We start from the raw sequence: 27,268 nt of genomic DNA, 5'->3' as shown, positions 1-27,268 counted from the left end.
CATCAATACCCTTTATTTTATCAGTGGAACCAATTTTGATTTCCTCGATGTGCTTTTTGTCGATGGAACTAATGTTTTTGGTGAATCCCTTTCGAGATCCATCGCAACCAAGGTTTGTTTGATAAGTCAATTTATCAATAGGGTATTGGTAGTGTAGCGCCCTAAAATTGTGACACTTGCAATTTCGACTGCATTTGGGTCTTCACGATGGCGACGCAACACTGAACCTGAATGGAGACCCCGAAACTTGCTCATGACATCAAAAACTGCATTTTTCCAGCACCCTGGCCTGATCCTCCTTGCACCCTGCTGTCCCGGGAGGTGGGACCAGAGCACCCAGCGCCCTGGTCCTTCAGGACTAGGGTGCCCAGCACCCTGGTCCCCCAGGACCATGGCGCCCAGCGCCCTGGTCCCTGGCCCTATTTTGGGCCCGGTCTCCTATGGGACTTCGGGCCTTTTTGTTTGCAATTTGGAAAATAACATTTCCTGGTCGGCCTAAGGTCAGGAAAATCAGTCTTTTAACCCTAATTGGCAAGTATATAAACTACATTTTCCTCTCTCATTTGGATGGATGGAAAAAAGGTGGAAACGATATTCAAACATTCAAGCATTCAAGCATTCCTTCAAGCAATTGATCATTCTAAGTCTCCATTCAAGGCTAAGTGTTGCATTCAAGACAAGGATTCAACCATTGAAGAGGAGATCACTTACAACACATTACATGCTACAACATACAACATACAACAAACAACAACATCTATACCTTCGCATATAAGGATACAAACATCCTTACAACAAGGTATTAGTACTTGTTTTACATTACAGTCATTTACATTTATAGCATTTCTCATTTCTTGGTTAATTCCAAAACCGGGGTTTGACCTAAGGGCAAACCCCTAATCCCTAACCCCCCAATTGTCTTCGATTTTCTATGTGTAGGTTGCAGGTACGCGGCTGAAATTGAAGATCTGGAATCCTTGTGCAGAGATGAACAGATCCCCCTTCGTTTCGCGGATTTTTTGGAGGACCGTGTGCACATCGGGCGCCATCGTCCCGTCAACTTTTGCTCAAATTTGTAGGACAGCGCCGTCTCGACATTTTACTACTAATTCCAGGTCCGCAGCTTCATATCATATCCCTATCTCAATTTATAAGTGAATCTTTCTTTCTTCTACATGCATTCCTAGTTCAATCTTTCTATCTACATTCTTTACAAAAGAGGGTGTCCTTGCTATCACAACCCTTGAAACTCATATAGAATCCAATCTTGCATTGCGTGGGATTGGATCTTGTGGGTTCCAACCCCTCTTTTGAATGTAAAGTCTCTCCTAAGTGAAAACCATCAACCCTAGTAACTCTCCCTTCTCTCTCCTTGGAGTTGGGGAGGGGAGAACGACTAGGGTTCGATTTTTCCGCTTTACAAGTAGGTTTCTTCGATAGAATCATTTCGGTCAAACTAGGTGTTTCGATGAAGGATGAACACCTGTTACCGACACCTTTAGTTTAGGCAATGACTTAGGGATTTTTGGTATCAGTGGGATTTTTAGGGTCTCTATCAAAATTATCAAGGACATATTCAACCTTTTATTATTCTTTTTCAAGAAATCATCTTAGCTCCCTATATAACCATGAATTTTTACATTTTTTAAATATGATGCTCAACATACTCAATGTACTCCTTGTTCCTTGTCTTCTTGGTGCCTCTAGTGTCTATCACTTTGCTCAACTTGGGTGATTCCTACCTTGGAATGCCATTGTCTGCAGTAACCTACATTGGTTCTTCTTCATCATTTCCATCACCTTTGAAAAGTGTAAGATCACACACATTAAAAATGGGTGATAATCCAGGATCAGGAGGAAGTTGGATCTCATAGGCATTTTCTCCACACTTCTTCAATATCTGACATGGTACAATCTTCCTCTGCATGAGTTTGGTGTATTTTCCTTTTGGGAGTATCTCCTTCTTCAAATGTACCCATACCAAATCGCCAACATTAAACTGTACATCTCTCTTCTTCTTATTAGCATGACCCTTATACTTCACTGCAGATTGTTGGAGATGAGACTTGACTTGGTCATGCACCTCCTTTATAGCTGATGCAAAAGTTTCACCATTTTCACTAATGGCTTCTTCTTTGGGTAAATCTCCTAACTCCAACACTCCCCTTGGGTGGATGCCATAAACAATCTAGAAAGGAGATTTACGAGTACTCCTATTTATCGTGTCATTGCAAGAGAACTCTATCTATGACAAAATGTTATCCCACTTCTCTCCATCTTGCCTTGTCAAACACCTTATTAGGTTTCCCAATGACCTATTGACAACTTCAGTCTGCCCATCCATTTGAGGATGGTAGGTTGATGAGAAAGCTAGGTTAGTCCCCAACTTCTTCCAAAGAGTCCTCCAAAAGTGATCTATGAACTTCACATCTCTGTTTGAAACAATGTTCAAGGGCAATCCATGTATCTGGACTATCTCTTTGAATAATAGTTTGCAACATATGATGCATCACAAGAAGTCTTACATGGCAAGAAATGAGCCATTTTACTAAACCTGTCCACCACTACAAAGACACTGTCAAATCCTCTCCTTGTTCTAGGAAGACCCAACACAAAGTCCATACTTATGTTCTCCCATGGCCTAAAAGGAATAGGTAAGCTCCAATACAAACCTACATTTGTAGACTTCCCCTTGGCTTTCTGACATATGACACATTGTCTCCACAAACTTTCATACATCTATCTACAACTTAGGCCAAAAATAATGTATCTTCAAAAGGTCTAGGGTCTTGTCAAGGTCAAAATAACCTACCATAGCTCCACAATGCTTCTCCCTAATAATATTTAACCTCATAGAACACTTAGGAATACACAAATGTATTCCTTTGAACAACAGTCCATCTTGTATCAGAAATTCAGAAAACTCAATATGATACCGGTCACCAAAAGTTTCACATACCTCATAGATCTCTCCAAAGTCTTCATCAACATCATACATACTCTTCAAGGAATCAATACAAACACTCTCCATCTTAATTTGGTTGACAGTTAAGACCCTCCTTCTCAAAGCATCTCCAACTTTGTTCTTGACTCCCTTCTTGTGTTTGAGGGTGAATGTGAAGGCTTGCAGGGTCTCTACCCACTTCATGTGCCAGTGGTTTATCTTGTCTTGGCTATTTATGAAACTGAGTGTCTAATTATCAAAAAAAAAATATAAACTCCTTTGGAAATAAATAGTGCCTCCACTTCTTCAAAGACTTTATTAGAGCATACATCTCCAAGTCATAAGATGAGTATCTTTTCTTAGCATCATTTAGCTTTTCACTGAAAAAAGCAATAGGTCTTCCTTCCTGACTGAGCACTGCTCCAATAGCCATGTGGCTTGCATCACATTCCACCTGAAATATCTTGTTGAATTCTGGTAAGGCAAGGAATTTTTGTTCTGCAACCTTCTTCTTCAATGTCCCAAATGAATCATCTGCCTCTTTGGTCCAACTAAACCTACAATTTTTTCCTCCCTTTATGGTGTCAAGAATGGGTGCACAAACATGATTAAATCCTCTTACGAACTTCCTATAAAAAGTTGCTAAACCATGGAAACTTTGGACATCATTCATAGTTATAGGTGTACGCCAAGACAGTATAGCACTTACCTTCTCTTGGTCCATTTTCAACTAACCTTGTGAGATTACATAACCCAAGTAGATGATCTCCTCTTGCATGAAAAAACACTTATCCAAACTGATCATTAGTTTCTTTTCATGTAACCTCTTGAGAACCATATATATGTGTTTGAGGTGCTCTTCCCTTGTGTGACTAAAGATCAAGATATCATCTAGATATACTATGATAAATTTTCCTATGAATTCCACCAAAACTTCACTCATTAACCTCATAAAGGTACTAGGGGAATTTGACAACCCAAATGGCATGACTTTACATTCATATAACCCCTCATTAGTTTTAAAAGCTATCTTCCATTCATTCCCTAGCCTTATTCTAATCTAATGGTATCCACTTTTTAGATCCATTTTTGTAAAATACTTGGCACTCCCTAAGAAATCAAGTAAATCCTCTATTCTGAGGATTGGGAACCTATACCTTATGGTTATCTTTTTGATGGCTCTTGAGTCTATACAAAGCCTCCAAGTGCCTTCTTTTTTGGGTGCAAGGACTGTTGGTAGTTCACATGGGCTTATACTTTTGCCAATCAGTCCTGATTCAAGCAACTCTTCAATCTGCTTTGCCATTTCTGCATTCTAGTCTGGGGTGAGCTTGTAGGTTGCTTTGTTTGGCAATGTAGATCTACGGATTAGATCTATGCAATGAGTGATGTCCCTTACCAGTGGTAGGGACCTTGGCATTCCATCTGAGATGATGCCTTGATGATTATCAAGAAACTGTATGACTGTCAGGTCAATGTGCTTTGGTCCACCTTCTTTCTCTTCTACAAACTGCTCTTTCCTTGTCATATTGGGACTAGGCATGAGGGCATAGAAAACTATACCTTTCACTACAATCTCCTTCATGAACTATTTACCTTCTACTATCAGCACTCTTGTATCCTTCCCTTTTGATTCCATCTCTTCCTCTATTAGAGGTAGGAGTTCTATCACCTTACCATCTTTGGTGATTGAGTAGGTGTTTCTCAACCCATCATGATGAGCTTTCAAGTCATACTACAATGGTCTCCCAAACAAGAGATGGTATGCATCCATTTTGGCTATGTCAAATAGCAATCTATCCTTGTAAGATCCAATCTAAAACTCCACCCAAGCCCGCTCTTCAACCATTGCTTGCTGACCTTTGGTGAGCCATGAGACCTTATAGGGGTAAGGGTGAGGTAGCTTCCTAAGTTTAAGCTTTTCTACCATTTCAAGTGATACAAAATTTTTAGCAGATCTGGAGTCTGTCAGAACCTTGCATACCTTTTCTCCTACCTTGCAAGTCATTTTGAAAAGAGATTTCCTTTGTGTAGGCTCTTTATCAAGTATCTTCATGGTGATTACTGCTCCCCTCATCATCAAAGCCTCTCCTCTTTTAGGGTAAACATAGCTATCAGGAGCATTAACGCTTTGATAAGTGTTTGCACTTGCCACACTTTGACAATCAGATTCCTGCACCAAATTGTTTCTCCTTTCTCCCATAGAGCTAGAAGCCATCTCCAGACATCTATTGGCCATGTTCCCTTCTGGGTTGCAGTTGTAACATCTAGGAGGTCCTCTACCTTGGGATCTTCCTCTAGAGGGTAGTCTCCTACCCCTAAAGCTTCCTCTTGGATTGTAGCCCCCTCCTTGGTTGTAACTGTTCTCTCCTCTATTGCCTTCTTGGTTAGAGTCTCCCTAGTATCCAAAACCATTTCCTCTACCTCTGAAAGGGCCTCTTCCTCCTCTTTGTTGTCTCCCTTTACCTCTACCATTTTTCTCCTGCCTCCTCTTTAACTTCTCCTCCACCTTGAGTGCCAAATGAAAACACTTTTAGACTATCTCCAGGGTGTGGAGATTCAAGAGTTCTTGGATTGTAAATCTCAATCCATTAAGATACCTTGCTACCTTCTCATATTCACTCTCTTTCACCCTAGTCCTCAAACACAACTTCATGAAATCTTTGGCATAGAAACTCATGTCCATCTCCTTTTGTTTCAAATTTTATCTCCTCCTATGTAATTGGATATTATAATCCATTGGGACATAGGCTTCTTTCACCAAAGCCATCATCTTCTTCCAAGTAGCTACTCTTATCTTTCCCTCTTTCACCCTCTCATCTTGGATGAAATCCCACCAAGTTAGTGCAACCCCTTTCATTTGGGATTGGGCCATCTTCACCCTCTGGTGGTCTGGTAAGTCTTCACTCTCAAAAAAATTGTCCAAGCAGTCTATCCAATCCATCATGGTGTTAGGTTCCATCTTGCCTACAAATACTAGCAACTCCATCTTCACATCCATTGTTCTTTTCTCCATTGACTTGAGGACACTCATCAGGAGTCTCTGGTCTATAGGTACCTCTAGCTCTTCCTACATAGGGATCTCCTCTTCATCCCCTTCTTCTCTAGAGTTTCTCTCTCCCCTCTCCACTCTGTCCTTCAACCAGTCCATCTCATTTCTCAAGGCCTGATTCTCAGCCCTGACTACTCCACTCTCTGCCATCCACATCTTCACCAGGACATTCAATTATGCATTGGTCATTCTGGAAGATTCCTCATGGGATCCTTCTTCTTCCGACATCTTGTCTTCTCCTTCTCTTCCAAAGGACACTCCTTTTCTCTGATTCCACTTGATGCATAGGTCTACCCAAATTCGTAATGACAAGCCCAAACAAGGTTAGGCTAGCAACTCCCTAACTACTCACAAGGGTCCTACAAGGAATGACTCTACACCTTGGATGAAACAACACACACATTCACTAAGATTAGGTCTACTCAAGATGAGTAAAAGGCTTCAACTCCTCAAACATTCTTTACCAATGACCTCTACTCCTTGGTATTTTGAATTTGGCCAACACATGTCATCTAAGGACTCTTTCAAATACTGGTTTTGGTTTACAACATCAATTCCTTATACCTCCTTTGTAAACCTACCCCCTCGGCTTGTAGCCCTATTTGATGATAGAGTGGATCTTATCTTCAAAATTTTACACACACCCATATAAAAAAATACTCATTTTAGACACCCTTTTGGAATTTATACTCATCCCGAAAATGGGTTGATCAAATCTGCAATTACAAGGTTTGCTCCCTTTAGAGGCTAAGAGACCTAATAGGGGTAATTATCCCTAGTTTCCAAAGCAACTACCTTTACTGATACACAAAATGAAAACTCAACTCTATGGGCATGTGGGGGGTAGTTATAAACCTCTAATTCTAGGGTTATACACCTAGAATCCACCGCTATGACAACTTATGATGACTGTCCTAAAATTGGTCCTAGGTAGTCACATAGAGATGCCTACCTAATCTTTCTTTTTTCTCCACACAAATTTTTTTCCCCTACTACACACCATGAAAAAAATAAAGTACAAAGGCTTATCTTGCATCCCTCTAAAGTAAGGGTCTTCTAATAGACTGGAGTGCAAGATAAGGCCATTTTTGTTCAAAACCCTCTCCAGACCCTCAATTTTTGGGTTACAGTCAGAAGAATGGGGGGTTCTCTCTACTCTAGAATATTTTAGACCTAAAACCACTACAAAAAGAAATATATTTCATCTCCCTATCTACTCCATGGATGGTGGGGTTCCAATCAATCCGTACAGACACGTACAACCCCTGCAAAACACAAAATTTATGGGAAAAATGTAGTATTTTGTGTATTATTGATTCTTAAGCTCTAACTCCAACATCAACAACCTTGGGAATAATTACCACAAGGCTTATAAAACTTTGCAATGGTTTCCCACCAAATTTGGAGTAGGTTGGAGCTGTTGAAAGGCTTCCCCCAACCGATTTACAAAAAGTTGCACTTTTGCACCAAAAGTTGCATTTTTGCAATTTTGCACCAAAAGTTGGCATACTCTCTAAGGTTGGGATCCATACACATGGAAAAACCAAAAACACATAAAAAATGTCTAAAACATATCAAACACAAATATAGACCATCTATTACCCCTTTTTACCACATTGTCCCAACTGGCTTCTCAAATTGCCTAATTGGTGACATGGCCTTACATGGTGGGGTTTATTGCATACATGAAACACAAAACATAGTAAGACACCCTAATGATCCTAGTATTCATCCTTAGAGTCATGAATATCATGTTGAAGAGGTGCTCTTGCATCAAATAGGCAAGTGAGTGTTATGGATTGGCTATATGAGAATGATTAAACAATGTGATATTGAACACATTATTTGAGTGATTACTATTTGTATTTCTGATTTGAATGTTTTGAATTTTCACACTTCATGATATGATAAATTTGAGATTCATAAATTTGATGAAAAAAAGCCTACATAGTTAAATATATAGGCCTCACATTGAAAAAAATAAAGTCATTTGAAGCTTTGTAGGCTTGTACACTTACATTATGTTATGTGTTAAAATTGAATAGTCACATAGAATTTATGTCTTGTCTAACTTTTGTAATTATTTTTTCTCCTTTTAGATTGTTTATTGGAATATTTGTCTTGCATGAATTTGAGTGTTCATATGATAAATATTTATTTTTAAGGACACCAAATAAGATCTTTATAATTTTGAAACATTATCTAATTTATTCTAAAATATAATTGATGTCCTTGGGATACAACTTATAACATAAGTGTCCTTCAAATGTCAAATAAATATTATATCATTTTTTATTGATGTATGCATTGCATGCAATTCAATAATAAATGGTCATTTGAGACATTTCAAAATGCCAAATGGAAGAAGCATGTAGTTATTAAAATTATTTGCATCTAATCTCACTGCATAGTAATTCTTGACAAATAATATTTTTTATTAAATCATTCTGCTAGATTGAACTCATAAATCAAGCAATCTATGCAATTAGAGAATTTATTCATTTGAGTACATGGTATAAAGGATCATTAGGAGAGATTGGACAATACTTATAATTTATGGTATTATTTTTTCATACCTACTAATTGTATAATTAAATTTGATGATGAATTTCCTACTTATCAACCAAATAAATTTAATATAGATGAACTTGAAGAGTGGTAACTCCTATCTCATTTCTATTTGAAAGTGTTGTATTTGTCTTGAATGACCTTAACATATTTGATAAATCTTGTTTTGACAACAATAATAACTGGGTCACAACTACCATCCCCATTGATGTAGCTATCATTAAATGATCTAATATACCCCCTTCAATCAGCAAACTAATTCCCCACAACTATGAATCTATTACAATTGACCTAATGAATCTGTTAATATAATAGCATGCTACTTTTGGTATGAATGTATAATTATACTATAATTCTAATTGTCACCTTTACAAGTGAAAAAGTAGGAGTTACAAGAACCCTTATAATCTTGACCAAATTAATTCTCATAAATCCTATTCATCTTGAGGCCTTCCATTCAGTTTTTTTTTTTTTTTTAGTGTATTCAACTTTTATATCTTTCATAAATTTACTTCTTATAACTATTTGATCTCTTAATACATTATTTTATTTCTTTCAACCTTTATTTAATATTACTTTAACTATATTTTATTAAGATCATTATCAAAATTCATCTCTAATTTAATATTAGGAATTATTTTATGAAATTTAAGTTTTCAAATTCTTACATTGGATCATTTAGTCTTAGGGTTTTATCCATTTTCCCTCTCAAGCCTTTGTGATTTATATTTTTAGACTTGTGTAGTTGGTAAACCCTATTTTAATTTTTGTATGCCTCTTTTTTGCTAATAAATATTCAAAATTTAGGATCATTAGATTGTTGGAAAAAAATGTTTTACTTTATATTTCTGATTTATTTTCATATGTTTGTTTTAATGTTTCACATAGGTGAGAATTCAAAGTTGCATGTTCTAAGGGGAAGGCTTCACATTTCCCTTTAAATCCAAAAGCTCTATAATATTTAAAATATATGGTTTTGTGAGGATTGAATGGACTCAAAGCCATTGAGTTCATAAAATCCTCTAACAAGGTAACCTCTAACCTATTGCACATACTGCTTCACCTATTGCACATATAGGTGAAGCAGTATGTATTCCTACCACATTCCATGTATCAGTTCACATTTCAAAATACTGGTTCACTTGGACAAACATACCGCATCACCTATTGCACATATACCGGTTTACACCACCATACCGGTTCTCTTAGCTAGTTTCTTAACTTCAATATACCGGTTCACTTCTTAGCATATTGACATCAATGACAACATACAATATCATCATGTCTTCATACTCTTGCACATATGCCAACAATCTCCCCCTTTGGCATTGATGACAATATACAAATATATCACTCAGCATCACATCTTCTCCCTATTGCTCCAGATATCTTCCCCGCTTCACATCTTCTCCCCCTTTGATGACAATGCCAAAGTGAAGGCACACACTTTCTTGTTCCACTATGTTGCTCCCCCTTAGAAGTAGCATCCATCAACACATCAATCTTGAAAAAGATTGGAAACTACAATACCTGACTGATGTGGAGTGTTATCACTGATTAAAATTGGGTTTTTCTTTTCCCATGATTGGCTGTGGTATGTTGATTTTTTCGAATAGGGTGTAATTCCAAATGCTTCAGCTTTGTTCTATCCTTTAAGGGTTTAAGGGTTTTTGATTTTAGATCCTATCGTTTGTTTTAAATCCTCTGGTTTCTAGTCTTTCGTTACTTTATTCACTTAAGTAATGGGTCGTGGGGTCGTAGGATGTGTTCCCCCCTTGTTGTTTGCCTAGGCGGATTATGTTGATTAATCAAAAAATTTATGCCTTGTGTATTTTTCTTCTAAAGTTGTTGGGCCCAATAACTAATGCGCATCTCATGGATGGATCCACGGCTCATGCTATTTCGCGAGGCGAAGTTGCGCGTAGTTTATACCTCGCGAAATAGCGAAAACCACATGGCATGCCACATTGATGATCCAGCTGGTTGTTGACAGCGAGTAAAATGGCGGCATGTGGCACAAGTCACAACAGTCAGTGGGTCAAGGTTAAAGGCTAAAAGGCGGGCCCCAGAGGTGAGTCATGTCGTAAGTAGATATGACCTAGCGGGTACAGTTGTTAATAACACCTAGAGCCCCGTGGTTTTCTTTTGGCAAATGACAGAGTGACAAATCAGCGCCGAAAGTGACAGGGCGCTAGGTGTTTATGATGAGTCAGTAGGCCCACCCCTCCTAAGAGCCTTTTCGGAGGATTAAATGCTGATCAACTTCATAGATGATCCAACAACCCGCGCTATTTCACAAGGGTAAAGTGCTCACTCTTTATGCTCGCGAAATAGAGAGAATGAATGAGAACCGTCCATGTGTCTTGATGCTGACTTGGAGGATAGAGCTGTTGAGATGAAAGTGGGGCCCCGTGGTTTTCTTTTGGCAAATGACAGAGTGACAAATCAGCACCGAAAGTGACTGGATGCCAGGTGTTTATGACGAGTCAGCGGGCCCACCCCTCCTGAGAGCCTTTTTAGAGGGTTAAATGCCGATCAACTTCAGAGATGATCCGACGGCCCACGCTATTTCGGAAGGGTAAAGTGCTCACTCTTTATGCCCACGAAATAGCGAGAATGAACGAGAACCGTCCATGTGTCTTGATGACATGTGGTCTAAGATGAAAGTATGGGCCCGCCAAGGTGGAACCGGCAGTATAAAGGAAAGACACGCGGCCAGTGTCAAGTGGAATGTGAAGTGGATTTTAAGGCCAATGGTTGGATGCCACGTGGTATTACGTAGCCAATAGAAAAGCGGGCCCCAGGAAAGTGCCAAAGCCGTCAGTTAATCTAACGCTCGATCAAGTTTCTTTTGATCGAACGGTTGGCGTTATTTCGCAGGACTAAGCTGCCCAATAGTTATGCCTCACGAAGTTGCGAAAGAACCAAATGAAGCACTTGCAGGAATATTGTGACCCGTTGGAGCAAAAAATATGAATTCTTGTATGAATTCAATTTCGAAGGGACGACCGAAGCATGCGGAATCAATGTTACAGTTAAGGCCCTGAGTACAAATATTTGATTTCCTAACAATCGGGTAAAGATATCTTTTAAAGGATTTTGCAGAAGAGCAGATGCAGAGTTATTTTCTTGATATACAAAGCAAGTCCGTTTAATTGCAGAGCAAATTCCTTCAAGCAAAGAACAGGTTCTCTTGTATTTTTGTGTAGCAATTCTTGTGCAGTGTTCTAAAATAGATAATTAATTCTTTGCAGAGTTGTTTAAGAGTGGCATTTATTTTCTTACATTTACAAAATGGCTCCTAAAAGGGAATTCTCTGGCAAGGTTAACTATTTAGAAAGAAATGTATGTGATGATTTTTTAGAACAGTTGACATTGTCAACCAATCAAGCATCAAAGGCTAAAGAGTTAGTTCCTAGGGCTCCTTGTCTAAAAATAGGAGAAGGATTATATGACAAAGGCAATTGGTTGAGAGAGCGACAGGTTGGACTGTCTGGGTTGGGGTTATTCAAAGTGGGATTTTGAATGAGAAATTCTCCTGCCCCGCAAAACAGTATCTGGGAACTGGATGTTGGAAAACTAGTTGTCCCAGGAGTATTCATGGATACAGACCTGCTAACCCAAATAGCATTAAATTATGATCCAGCCACAAGATGCATCTAGGATGTAAATGGGAAAACCCTTGTTGAAATTAATGCTGAAGAGTTTAGGATAGCATTTGGGCTTAATGAGTTCACAAACTTCCTAGAACCTATACATTTCACATCATTAGCCCAAATTTATAGTGCACAAAGAAGTCATCTCAGGAATGGGCCTCTCAAAGAACTTTTTGTGAAAATAGGAGGGTTAACAGTTGTAGGACCCAACACACAAGAGCCCTTCTCATTAAGTATGTTTACCCTAAGGGCTAAAGGAATGTATTGGGAACTTTGTCAAGTTCTAGGAGAAGATGTTGAAGCAAATATGCCGAATCATTACTTGCTAATGATTGTCCAGATTTTGAATCCTTCTCTTGCTATCACATTTGATTATGCCTCTTTCATTGCCGATGCTATCCATGGAGGGTTGATAGGAATAAAGAATGGAAAGGTGAACAGACCTTTCGGATGGTATTCACTCCTAATGCACCTTTTTCTCTTCAAAGGTGGTGATTATTTTGCCAGTGGACTAGACCTGGTTAAGGAGAAGGAAGGAGAAAAAATGTCGGTACAATTATGGAGTACTGTGTTGTCATGGGACAGAGAGGATGCTAGTTTTTTGAAGTTTGATAAATATTTCGCATCCAAAATAAGAACTCTCCTCTGCTCTAATAATCCAAGAGTCCCCAAGGTTCTTCTGGAATTCATAAGGCCAAAAGAATTTGCAGAGAATATAAAAATTGTTCATAACTGGGGCAACATTTATTTGTATCCAGTCTCCACAGTTTTTAGAGTTTTTGGTTTTAGGGGTACTCCATTTTTGTTACCTTACCAGGTCCCTCTCAAAGTGGGGATAGCAGAGATCCTTAGGCAAATTGGTGGCCTACAAGAAGCAGAGTTGACAGGCAGAGGTAAAGGGACTATTTTCCCTACAGCTACCATAGCCCACCAATTTGTAATAACAAAGGGAGGCTAGAACTGCTTTGAGGATTTCCTCAAACCCTATCATTTGTCCACTGCAGTGTCTAGGTGTGCTGATCCAGAGGACTTCTTCAACGGTGTGTTTAGGAAGAAGGTAGCATGCAGAGGTAGGCCTCATCAATTCCAGTTTCCTAAAGACCTCATCAGAAATGAGTTTGACCTAGATGAGCAAGAGCTAAGGAAAGAAAAGTGGGTGGCTTATAAGAAAGCCTTGGATTTTGTGTATCAGTTTGATGCAAGCTATGACCCATTGTCTAGCTTCTTCCCACTAGAAGAGAAAATAAAGTTTTTGATTGTTTTCTTTGAGGATGTGATGCAAACACTGAAGGAGAAGAGGGAAGCTGTGATTAAGAGTAACCCTGAAAAAGCCAGAATGATCCTAGGCAGGTCAGCTTCCAGCAAAGCAATTCCTCCTGGTGATTACACACTGCACAAGAAATCAGGTTATAGTATGCTAGTGCCTACAACAGGGGAGCCCTCTACATCCAAAGGAAAGAGGAAGATACAAGATGTCATTGACATCCAAGACAACCCAAAGAATCAAAGGGTGGGGAAGGAAGTGCAATTAGATACACCTTTGTATTCCCCATCCCAATCCCCTATCCATATAGGAGATGAACAAGTAGCAGCTAAATACCTCTTGTAGTTGGGTAGTTTAGGGGAAATTGCATACACCTATGATGAAGTGGAGGAAGGGATGCCAAAAGAACCCATTGATGCTGAAATGGACATCACCTTTACTAAACTTAAAGGCCAAGAGTGGGATCTTGAGATAAAAAAGGCAAGTAGTGCCTTTCTAGCTGATGACAATTTTGTCACATCGGAAGCATTTGTGCAATTCATTTGGAAATAGCATATAGATAGATATAATGCTAGATGTGAGACAAGAAAGGCTGAGTAGCCCAATAAAGATCCAGCCTCAGTGGAAGAAGAAATAAAACAAGAAACGATGGAAGAATTCAAAACCATCACCCCTGAGCAGGGAAGAGATATGGTAGCACAAGCTGGAGTGCTTATCTTACCAGAGTGGGACATTGCAGATGCCTTGGTGTTAGATGCAGTAAGAAAAGAGACTAAACCAATGGAAGGGGTAGCTTTCAATAAAGATAATGTTGCACTAGTCATGTGGTCTCTTAAAAGAAATGAGAGCAAGAAAGGCAAAGATACCCAAGGGTCAAGTTACCTTGGTGGAATGATGGTAAAGAGAGTGCAAAGTACAAGGGTAGTAGAAGCTGCTAGCACTGTGCTAGAAACTGCAAAATTCAGTGTTGCAGTGGCAGAGAAGGAAGCCAAAGAAAAGGAGGCCCTCCAAATTAAGTTGGAAACAGTTTTAAAGGCCTATAACAGTGCCAAGGAGGAGGTAAGAGGTAAAGATAGCATCATTGCTAAATTGTAGAGCCAGTTGATGGGACAATACCAACAAGGTGAGTCTTCAACACTGATGATTTCCTCTTCTCCTGCAAGACCGCCACCTACTAGTCCCATCATTGAACTTCCACCATCTCCAGCACCCTCCAGCTCTCAAATGATTGAGATTACTCCCCAGGAACTAGAAAACCTAAAACAGGATCAGGATTTATATGCAAGGAAATATGAGGAGAAAGTAAGGGCCACAATCTCCATTTTTGCAGATACAATAAATGCATCATTGCTTTACAACAATGTGGGAAAAATTATGGAGATATGGAATGAGTTGAGGAGAGATAAGGCCATTTTGACACCCATTTTTGACAGATGGAGGCCCAAGGAGCAAGATCTAGAGTTCATGTGTGTATCTTGTGATGAAGCAAGAGCCAATCCCATCATCAAATCCACTTCTGATGTTGCAAAAGTCTTAATGCAATTGGCTGTAGAAGTGGACAATGTGGATAGGAAGGTTAATTTGTGTAAGAAGGAATACACTGATCAAGTTTTTGAGTTGCTCCAAGGAATTTTTGCTAATCAGGATCAGTTAAAAGACAAGCAGATATGGCTTAAGGAGATAGAGGCTAAATTGTCAGCAAGAGTTAAAGGAATCATTGATCTTGATGATACTTCTTTCTTTGTTGTGACAATACAAGAGATAGAAAAAATTAAGTCACATTATGGTTTCCTTAATTCAGAAGTCAACAAACTGAGAAATTCTTGGAAAAGGTTGACTAAAATTAAAGATGATGTGATTAATTTTTCATGGCCGACATAAGAGATATATAGTGAGTGGGAAACTAAATATGCTACCCAAAATCCAAAACAGTTGGAGAGAGCCCCTGAAAAGACAGAAGAGGTTGCAACAGAACAACAGGTTGAAGTAACTACAAAGGCTGAAAAGAGCTTGTAACTGCTTTTGCGAAAAGCTTGTAACCTCTTTATTTTGAAAGAAATGATTGTAACAAACTCTCCTTGAAGGGTCCGAAGCTTTGTGCATCCATGTTGTTATAAATGGATACCAGGACTAGAGGAAGGGGGATCACAAAATTTTGCAAGAAAACGCAGCAGAAATTTATTTGAGCTTTTCTAAGTCTAATGGAGAATCAGAATTTATTGTAATATCTCTTGAATTGAATATCAATATACAGGCCATCGGTTTTGAGTAAAGCTTTGTCGGGTTGTTCCGTTGGAATGGAATTGCAAAGCAATTTTAGTATAAGTTTTTGTTAGCTTTTCTCTTTAGGAGGGAAATTAAATATGCGGGATCACTCATACCAGTAAATTCTTTGGGAGGAATTTTGAATTTTGAGGACCATAGCTTAGTTTGGAATGCTTGAATTCTTGTATGTGTCAGGCATATATAAGGATTAATAGAAACCAAGCCGATGGGAAGCATAAAGATGTATTGTTTGAGGAGATTTATTTGAGTTTAGATGACTCTGTGACCTTGGATAAGGCACTGGTATTAATTAAAGTTGTTTATTGCATGCTTTACTGATCGAAATGCTGAATTTAAGTATAATTTCCATCCTTTATTTTCAGTTAATTTCAAGGTGAATAAATCCACTGGTTTTCTGGACTGGTTTGCTATGGGTTTTTGTTTGAAAGTGTGAATTTAATTCACAAAGGTATACCCACCTGGGCTCCGAGGAAGCCCAAAGTGTAGAAGGTCTATCCAAACCTTGTCATATGTTGTCTTGAGAATTTCTTTATCTCCGATGTCTCTTCTACACCAAGCTTGAATCATATTATTCTAAGGATACTAAAGGGAATCAGATTTTGAAGACAACATGGAGCACATACTTTTAGTTTACCTCTTGAAGGGGCAGCACCCCTAATTCACCTCTCAAATAGGTAAATGAAGCCTTTGGTAGAGGCTTGGTGAATATATCTGCTAACTACTACTTACTGGAAACATGTTCCAATACAACCTCCTTGTTCTGAACCTTCACCCTCAAGAAATGATACTTGAGCTCAAAGTTCTTGGTTCTAGCTTGCAAAATCGGATTCTTGGAGATGTTAATTGCACTTGTGTTGTCACTAAATATACTTATTGGTTCAGATAAAGGAACTTTGAAGCCATTCAATACATGCTTCATCCAAATAGTCTAGGTGCAGTTCATAAAAGCTGCAACATACTTTTCTTCTGTTGTAGACTGAGAGATATGACTCTTCTTTTTACTCATCCATGAGACTAGTCTACCACTAAGGAAGAATGCACCATCGGTTGTGCTCTTTTAGTCATCCACATTACCAACCCAATCGGCATCAGTAAACACTTTGAGACTGAAGTCATTGTTGTATGGATACCACAATCCATACTATATAGTTCCCTTCAGATATCTAAGAATCCACTTGACTGCTATTAGGTGGGATTCTCTTGGGCTTTTCTGTAATCGAGCGGTAATTCCCACTGTATGTGCAATGTCTAGTCTTTTGTGCACTACATAATGTAACTTACCAATCATTGATCGATATTCCTTCTCATTTACCACCACTGAGTCATCCTCTTTTTATAATTTACAACTAGTCACCATCGGTGTACCAACTGGTTTGCTGTCTTCCATGCCAAAAGTCTTCAACACTTCTTTGACATACTTGGACTAAGTGATAAAGATTCCATCTTTCATTTGTTGACTCTATAGTCCAATGAAGAACTTAATCTCCCATATAAGTCACATCTCAAACTCCTTTTTCATCTCATCTAATTATGACTCATCTTGTCATCTCCTCCAAAGATGATGCCATCAACAAATACTTCACAGATCAGAATATGATCTCCTTCTAATTTCAAGTAGATATTTCTATCTTCACTTTTTCTTTCAAATCGAATCTTCACAAGATGGGAGTGCAAGCATTCATACCATGCTCTAGGTGCTTTCTTTAGTCCATACAAGGCTTTATGTAGCCTACACACCATGTCAATATCTTCTGATAGGGTGAATCTATCTGGTTGCTCTATATACACCTCCTCTTCAAGTATTCCATTTAGGAATGCATATTTTACATTCATTTTGTAAACCTTGAATCCTTTTAAAGCTGCATATGCAAGAAGCATATGAACTCCTTCCAATTTTGTATATTCTTCTCCTTCTTCTTGAGCATACCCCTTACACACCAGTTTGGTTTTGTTTCTTATCACTGTCCCATCTTCATTCAACTTATTTCTGAAAACCCATTTGGTGCCAATGACATTTTTTATGCTTTGGTCTGGTTACCAAGGATCATGTACCATTCTTTTTTATCTGATCAAGTTCCTCTTCCATTGCCTTGATCCATTCTTCATCTTTATGTGCCTCTTTGAATGATTTAGGCTCAAATTCAGAGATCATACATGAGTTTTCCCTGACCTTTCTTCTTGTAAGTATTCCTGCATCCTTGTCTCCTATGATTTGCTTTGGATCATGATTGAGTTTGACATACCTAGGTATGTTCTTAACAGATTCCTCTTGCTTTTCTTCTTCATCCTCATCTTCATCAACATCAGCATCCACCGGTGTAGGAGCACAATGACTGGTATTGGGTTGATTTGCAACCGGTTCCTAGAAGGTTACCACTAGTTCATCTCCTACTTGCTCACTGTCAGTTTCCTCAGGTTTCCTAGAGTTTTCATCAATCCTAACATTTATGCTTTCAACAATTCTCCAAGTCCTATTGTTGAAGCATTTGAAAGCTTTACTCTTGGTGGAATATCTTAGGAATATTTCCTCATCACATTTTGCCTCAAACTTGCTCTGATGTTCACTTCTCTTGATATAACATTTTCTACCAAACACTCTAAAGTAGCTTACCACCGGTGTCTTACCAGTCCAGTACTCATAAGGAGTCTTATCCTTACCTTTCTTGATGAGTACTTGGTTCATTGTGTAGACTGCAGTGCTCACCACTTCTCTCCAAAAGGTGTGAGCAACTTTTCCTTGGATCAGCATAGTTCTAGCTACTTCAACCATAGTCTGATTGTTCCTCTCTACTAATCCATTTTGCTATGGATTTTAGGGGGTAGACAGTTGCCTCTTGATGCCATTCTCCTCACAATATTTCTTGAATTCACCAGAAGTGAATTCCCCTCCTTGATCAGTTCTTAAGAACTTAATCCTCTTACCGCTTTCTTTTTCAACTAGTTCTCTGAAGGCTTTGAACTTTCCAAAAGTTTCAAATTTGTCCTTCAAGAATGTGACCCACATCATTCTTGAGCAATCATCTATTAGAATCATAAAATACCTATCTCCCTCCACACTCCTAGTTTTCATAGGACCACACAAATCAGTATGCACAAGATCAAGTAAATTGTCTGCAGTGAAAGATTTACCTTTGAAGGTTGAGGAAGACATTTTCCCTAGTTGACACTCTCTGCACAGAGGATTTTCTGGTTTGCTTAGCATAGGTAATCCTCTAACTACCTTGGTCTTACTGGCCTTCACAATGTTATCAAAGTTTACATGGCAGAGTCTCATATGCCATATCCAACTATCATCAAACTTAGCCATAAGACATGTACTGATATTTGCATTCAACTGAAATAGATTACCTTTGGTCTGCTTACCAATGGTCATCAGTTCACCATTCTTTCCTTTGATTTTGCACATTCTATTTTTAAATTCTAGAGTGATTCCACTATCATTCAACTGGGCAACACTCAAAAGATTGTGTCTTAGACCTTCCACCCAATACACATTGTCAGCACTGCTCTTTCCATTTAGAGAAATAGACCCTCTGCCTTTGACCATACAAGGTGCATCATTACCAAAATAGAAAACACCACCATCATACTCTTCCAAAGATAGAAACTTGCTCTGGTCAGCAGTCATATGGTGAGAACAACCACTGTCAATAATCCACTCATTGGAATTATCAAAGTGGGAGACAAGAGCCTTCTTGTCTGACACATCTTGCTTGACTGCAACAAACACAATATCTTCATCTTCTTCATCTTCTGATTCCTCATTAGTGACACCTTCATCAACTGCTACAAAATAGTTTCTTTGGTTTCCTCCTTTGAACTTCTTGAACCTTTCCGGTTTGTCCTTGTTATCACTATTAGGGAAATTTACAACAATGTGTCGTATCTGGTTACAAGAAAATAATTTCAAAGGGAGCTTACCTCTATATTTACCAGTTCTTTTGGGAAGTCTCTTGGCAAGAAGAGCTTCAAATTCCATCAGAATCTCCTCATCATCCATTTGTCTACTTTGTCTTTGTTCACAGCTGGTACTAGCTTCTTTGCCTTTTCTAGATAGTACAATAGATGCTCTGAAGGCTGATTCAGTCTTCTGAATACTACCATCATAATTATTTAGCTCATAAGTTGTTAGCTTTGCAATGATGGAGTCTAGGGATACCTTTGTCTTGTCTGCAGACCTCAACTCCTGAATAGCAGCAACCCTTATTGCATAGACCAGTAATAAGGATCTCAAAACTTTGCTAACAACTGTGGAATCTTCCATTTTACCACCTGCACTCTTGATGTCTCCAACAACAGTTTTGATTCTTATTCCATATTGTTGATTGGTCTCTCCTTCAACCATCTACATGTCTTCAAACTTTCCCCTAAGGCTCTCTTCCTTATCTTGTTTCACATGCTCATCACCGCCATAGATATTTTCAAGGGCATCCCATACTTCTTTAGGATTCTCTTTATCCTGAACATCAATAAACTCAATGTCAAATAAACTGCTGATTAGGGCTTCCATGGCTTGCCCATTCTCTTGAATCTCTCTCTTTTGATCATCGGTGAGAATACCGATAGGGATAACATAAGCATTCTCAACATAGCTCCAGTGTTGAGCACCCATGCTTCTGATGTATATCTTCATTCCATCCTTCCATATTTTAAGTTATCTTTGTTAAACTTTGGACCTTCCCTCTTCATCATTAGTGTAGGATCTTTGCCTCAAGCAGTTAAGCTTACAACACAGAGGACCTAGAAGATGCTTTGATACCAATTGATAACTCAATGATGAACGATGAGTACAAAATTGGTACTGAGAGGGGGGGGTGAATTAGTATAGGCACAAAATATTTTCCCTAACCAGTTTGACTGCAAACAGTAAACTTGACTGGCAATCACTAACACCTGTCAGAACCAGATTACTACCGGTTAAACACAATGCTACTGGGAAAGACATAAACCAACAACACTTAGCTTTCCATACAACCTACTCCCTCATTTCCACTTTATTCTTATGCATAAATAGATAATCTATCATTAGAGATACAATAATTTACTAGCATAACATGATTCACCACTTGACAGAAAATAACAAAGCATGACATGAAAGAGGCATGACACATGACACACATATTTTTTACGTGGAAACCCAATTGGGAAAAACCACGCTAGGGATGAATACCCACAAGTTGTTTTTGAACTCTTTAGAAGTCTTCTTTGTTAGGAGACTAGTCCGGTTAAAGACTATTACAACAGGTTCTATTAGGAACCGATCCTGTTAGGGATCACTCGGTTAAGGGATGGCTAGAATGCCCGATTAAGGGTTAAACCCTGTTAGAGGTTACCTTGTTAGAGGATTTTATGAACTCAATGACTTTGAGTCACTCTATTAAAGGATTTACAACAAGCTGGTTAAAGCTACCAGGTTAAGGGATTTTCCAACTGTTGAAGTAGTTAAAGATCAACAGGTATTACAATGATCTAGTAATAGCACTCAACGCCAATGCAAATCCACTTTAGTTCCTTCCTTCTACACACACACTATGCAGGTATCAATCCTCTTATCTGGTCTAGAAAGAATCATGTATCTTTGCACTTAGATACACACACACCATTTGCCAACAACCTCAACATGAAACACAACATTGACCTTATAGAAAACAGATAGGTCAGAAGCATAAACCTTAAGCCCTAAACATTTAGGTTAAGCAATTGATCAGTTCAATCCTGACCATTGAGCACTTTGCATTTGAATACAACGATCTTGAATAGATCTCAAGACATTCTCCATCATTCATTCTTCACCGCTTCATGGAGGCGATAACCCATCACATGTTCTCCACCATTTACAGGGACTTCACACATTCCCGAGGTAGATAGGATCAATCTCCTTCATGCAAGATCCTTCATGCGCACAAGGCTGATGTGGCAACATGATCTGATCTTCACTACAATGCTAACTCATCACACAATATCATCGGTTGAATCACATAGGCTTGGAACACTTCAACCGAAAACCCTAAAGCTAATACTACCAATCGGTAGTCCTACCACATTCCATGTACCGGTTCACATTTCAACATACCAGTTCACTTGGACAAACATACCTCTTCACCTATTGCACATATACCAGTTTACACCACCATACTAGTTCTCTTTGCCAGATGCTTAACTTCAATATACCGGTATACCGGTTCACTTCTCAGCATATTGACATCAATGACAACATACAATATCATCATGTCATCATACTCTTGCACATATGCCAACACTCTTCACACCTATGAAGATATAAAATAATACTTTAATTTTGTTGATTCCTTTAGGACATATGCCTATCTTCCAAAATTTCCTAAATTCACCAAATTCTTGAACTTCCATAAAAGTTTAGAACACTTAAAATTTAGCAATATTAAAGATAATTTTTCACAATTATGAATTTTTTGGGTCATGAACTAATTAATATACATCTAAAACTTAATTTTGAACGATGAATTGTGAACTTCAATTGGTTTATCATACTTCAAAAAACACATCCAACCTTTATGAAATTATAGATATCCACTTGGGCCACCTTAACCTACATAATTTAAAGAACATGATGTATGGGGAATAAAATACATGAAGAGCAAAGTTCATGGTTGAAAAAATAAAATAATCTAGTATGATTTCCTACTTTATTATAGTACCCATAAATTATCATGTTATATATAAAACATTAAAATCCTAGCACTAATAATATCATAAAAGTAGAAAAGGAAGTGCATTCCCAAATTTATACCCAAAATGATATTGATAAAATATTACAAATTCCTAAACATAATAGTACCATTTATTTGAATATGAATACTAGGCTATAGCTATATAGGGAGGAATGTAATAATTATTTAAAAATCTTAAAGAAGAGGTGTCTAATTAAGTATAGAAGTTCAAAAATCCCTAATGAATACATTAGAAGTGACTTCCGTGTGTAGATATTTTCAAGCGAATCATTAACATCTTAGAAGATCAAGAAAAAAAAATTGTAAGTAGATTCCCATTAGTCAAACAACCTACAAATAACTAATAAAATTATAGGAGTAAAAGGTGTTCTAAATGAACTCCAATATTATAAAATTTATTTTAAAAATATTTATGTTTCCAAGATTGAAAAGGTTAGGCACCACTTTGATGTTAGGAAAATGGTGTCTCAAGGGGAGGGGGAGGATGAAGTGTTCTAGAAATTCTCCTCTTCTAGGAAGTTCAAAGTTGTTGATGCCTATAAGTTCATCTCTAGATCCTTCTCCCCCCCTATTGGGCAGGTATCTGGAACAAACTCCTAATTTCTAAAATTAACATCTTTTTCTAGTTGTTTATGCAGGGCAAGATCTCTACCATTGATAATCTTTGTAGAAGAGGTATTCCTCTCTCTAATAAATGATTTCTCTGTAAAGAGGTGGAGGAAAATTTTGGCCATCTTCTACTGCATTGCACCTATGCCAAAGATATCTGGAATCACTTCCTTAACATTTTTAACATTGGCTGGGTCTTCCCTGTTTCTACTCAGCAAATATGGTTTGAATGGAAATACCCTTCTGATAATCAAGCCTTAGGTGTTCTTTGGAATTTATCTCTTCCTCATATTATCTAGGGCATTTGGAAAGAAAGAAACAATAGAGTTATCAGGGACTTGTAAACTCCTCCTTTCGTTGTCGTTGTTAGAATACACAATGCTATCAACGAGAACTTTCTCCATGCTTCCCCAGTAGAAAGAATGATTCCCCCATTCCTACTCTCTAGGAGGATTGGGATACTATCAATCGGTGGCAAATTTATTGGAACGTTGCCAACCTAGTCCACAAAACCAAGCAGTGCAGACAAAATGTTGTATGGCTTCCTCCCCCTATGGGATGGATCAAAATCAATATGGATGGGCCAACTAAAGGAAATCCTAGGTTGACTGGGTGCGGGGGAGTGGCTAGGAATCACTCTGGTCTATTGGTTTCCATGGTGGAACTCCCCCTAGGCACCCAGACTAACCACTATGCAGAAGCCAATGCTGCCCACATTGGGCTACACATGGCTAAAAGAGAGGGGTTTACTAAAGTGTGGCTAGAGTCCGACTCGCTAAACACTGTCAACTACTTGAGTGGTCGAACAGATCCTAGCTGGATGATTGCCAGCCCAATCAAGGACTGCCGAAATATAATTAATGATCTAACAGATTTCAAAATCTTGCACATATATCGAGAAGGAAACAAGGCGACGGATCTACTGGCCAATCTGGTGGTGGGATACATGGCAACCAACTAGTGGAGTAGTAGGGATGTTTTCCCCAAAAATCTATGCGATGTGGCACGTAACGATTACTACGTTAGTCAATGATCCCACATCATGACATGACTAAGTTGATAGGGAAACAAATCTTTCTTGTTTTTCCTAATCAAAAGTCTAGAAACCTCCTTAGTGACTAGTTTTCCTATCTCATTGTGTTGTTTTTCTACTACTATTTTGATATCCTTTGCGTGTGACCCATTTTTTGTGACTGGTTGGCGATAGTGATCTCCTATTATTTGGCAACTAGGAGAATAATGGGAGGGGATAAGAACATCCAAGAGCCCTCTACTTGCGAGAAGTGGAAAAATAATAAAGATGTTTGGCATGAAGTCGTCGATGGTGGTCTCATCCCCTACCTAGACCAGCTTCATGGTCCCTCTCCTCTGATTACGGAGGGCTTTGTTAAAAAATGAAAAAAAGGGAGTCTCAGAGCTTATGGTGCCAATTATTAGATTGATGAAACTTTGGTGGTGATGGTCACTGGTCTGGCTACAACTGGAAGAAGGTTTTATAGGGATAGAAAAACTGGGGACGAGGACTTGTCGATTTTCTTTGACAAAGACAAGGAGCGCTCCAGAGTCACCAAGATGGCTGATGGTGGCTATAATAGAAAAGACCTCATGGCCCCATGGGATGACATGATAGAGTTTATAATGAGGTATATCACCCTTGATGGCAAGTATGCAAGTATCTTCTCCTACCATTTCACTATTTTAAATCATTTTTGCCACTATAAAATTATCTTTATTGCCTACTATCTTGCCTCTTCTCTTGAAAATAGCCTCAAAAAGAACCTAAAAAACCCTAACAACCCTATTCTTCATGAGGGAATTATTGTCCTTACAATGGAACACGCCAAATCCCTTGAAATTGTGCCTCACTTTTTGAGATTGGTCTGTAGACGGAGGTCCAAGATGTCTCTGATTCAAAGATTGACCTCGACGATAGTGGGGTTCCTGTTGATGACCCTGAATATGAACCTAAAGATGAAAAGGAAAAGATGGTCACTCCTGAGATGCTTGGTAGCTAATAAATACAAAACCAACAGTAAGTTGATCTCCAAGGCCGAACCTGTCACCAAAAAGAAAAATTTGGCGGCGAAGGATCACAACCCAAAGATTATGGACCAAGGGATTAAATTGGACATCCCTATCAATGTCTAGAAAGATAATCAGGGGAAAGATGGTAGTTTGATGAATCTTGTCATGGAAGCCACTAGAAGCTAGGAGTGCTGCTGGAAGTGGGTCGAGCATGAAATTGACACTCTCAAGATGGGGGTTACAAAAATAATTGACATTTTTACTACTTCCCCTAAACCCAACAAGCTAAAAAAACTCATGATCATGACTCAAAAAAACTCTCTGAATGTTGAGGTAATGAAATGTAACCATGAACAAAGGATTGATAAGGTGGAAAATTCCATGAATGAGATTAAGAAAAATATCAAGAATATTATCGACATTAGTAAAGAATCCATGAACAACAACATTGAGGGGCTTGAAAAGATTAATGAGATGGTTGCTGATTATAGATCCTTCGACAATGACCTAGTGAAAGATATTGGAGGAGATGATGTGGCTGCTGGAGATAGAAAAACCACTGGACACAGTTCCAAAACTAGGAGCAGAAGCAACAACAAGGGTACCTCTAGATTCATCATGGAGGAGCTTGAGGAAATCAATAGGATTTCCATCCAAAAGAACAAGGATCCAGTGCTCCCGCTTAGCTGAGAGATTTTTTGCTTTGGCTTGATTGTCTGTGTTTCTTTTGTCTTTGTTTCTAGTCGGGGTTGCTCCCCTATTTTGTTGTTGTTTCTTGCTGGATTGGCTGCTAGCTAGTTGTTGTAAAACTTTAGGTTTTGGGTCCTTGTAAAACCAATTTATCCTTATCAAAAACAAAAACAAATGTTATTTATAATTTAGCATTACAAATCTCTATTTCTTATCATGAGGTCACAAATCTAATGGTGGATATTTTGTGTGCTCTTATTACCCTAGAAGATAACCCTATTTTTTAATAAAATTGTATTGTGGCCATGTATTGTGATATATTCTAAGTGCTTGACAGTTGTTGAGTTCCCTCTTAATCTTCATTGGTAATACTCATCTCAAAATCTTTCTCTACAAGTATATTGTAATCCATTGTTGATATCTAAATAATATATTATGTGGCTTTTAGAGTGTGGGATTTTTCTCCTAAGAGGGTTTTACCCACATAAATCATGTGGTATAGTGGTGTGCATGTTTTTTATGTTTATTTCTATTAATTTTTAGTAACTATTGTAAAGATTTTAAAAGTTTGGCATAACCCTCCTCTAAAGGTTAGTGTAGGAAATTTCTCCACTGCCTTAACTTTATTACATTTGAAAGGACTAGGAAAATTTGGAGTTCAATATTACCATCATCTAGTAGTGAGAGAAGCATATGATAAATTTAATAGGGTGATTGATCCCTTCATCATCTTCTCAATTAGAATATTTGAAGGATACATGCACATAATGTTTAGTTTGTAAGATACCAAGGTAAAAATAATCCGAGGAATGTATTTCATCCATTTCTCTAAGTTCTCATAACCATAGAGTTTACAAAAAAAAGAGTGATAGAACTATACTATTTGAATTTATGAATAAGTTATGTGAAACTTGAAAGGAAATAATAGAGAAGTATAGAGCCAGGCTTCAATTCACCATTAATATAAATATTTACAATTAAAATAATTTATCCAATGCTAAAAGTTTCGGTGGAAATATCTATAGGTTCACCTTTTAATCTTATTACAAAAGGACCTCCTTTATTCCAAAGGGACAAATGTATAAATATGTATGGGCATAATTCAAGAATGCACCTCACCTTGAGGACTTTTGTGATGATTATAATAGTGGGCTAGAGGTAATTTAGAAAAAAATATTCTAACTAATAATATTTAAAATAGAGCGTTTGAATTTTCTAAAGGTATTGTCCAAGTACATAAAGATGGGAAGTGTTGGACATTGTTGCTGCTAAGATATGTTGTTGTCATTAATGTCAACATATTCATGTGATTTATTGCAACCATGATTGCAAATTGGTTTATTGAGATCATGATTCAGTTTATGGAGTATTTCTTGTATCATTACATCCTTTTGTATTGATTTCAGTGATCCAAAAGCTTAATTGATCATATCATATGATCCGGTTTACAACTTAGTTTTTTAT

The 27,268-nt window shown here is 38.1% G+C and overlaps 1 protein-coding gene across 1 annotated transcript in view; it reads left to right on the top strand.

Moving 5' to 3' along the window:
• The window catches only part of LOC131037075 (G-type lectin S-receptor-like serine/threonine-protein kinase LECRK4), an 83,742-nt gene extending 58,638 nt beyond the window's left edge, over positions 1 to 25,104 (top strand). Inside the window, exon 5 of the mRNA XM_059208569.1 lies at positions 24,976 to 25,104. Coding sequence (XP_059064552.1) covers positions 24,976 to 25,104 — 129 coding nt within the window. The remainder of the gene's footprint in view (positions 1 to 24,975) is intronic.
• The last annotated feature ends 2,164 nt before the right edge of the window (positions 25,105 to 27,268 follow it).

The sequence above is a fragment of the Cryptomeria japonica genome, chromosome 7, assembly GCF_030272615.1.
Source record: "Cryptomeria japonica chromosome 7, Sugi_1.0, whole genome shotgun sequence".
Lineage (NCBI taxonomy): Eukaryota > Viridiplantae > Streptophyta > Pinopsida > Cupressales > Cupressaceae > Cryptomeria > Cryptomeria japonica.
This window is presented reverse-complemented; position numbering and strand designations above follow the sequence as displayed.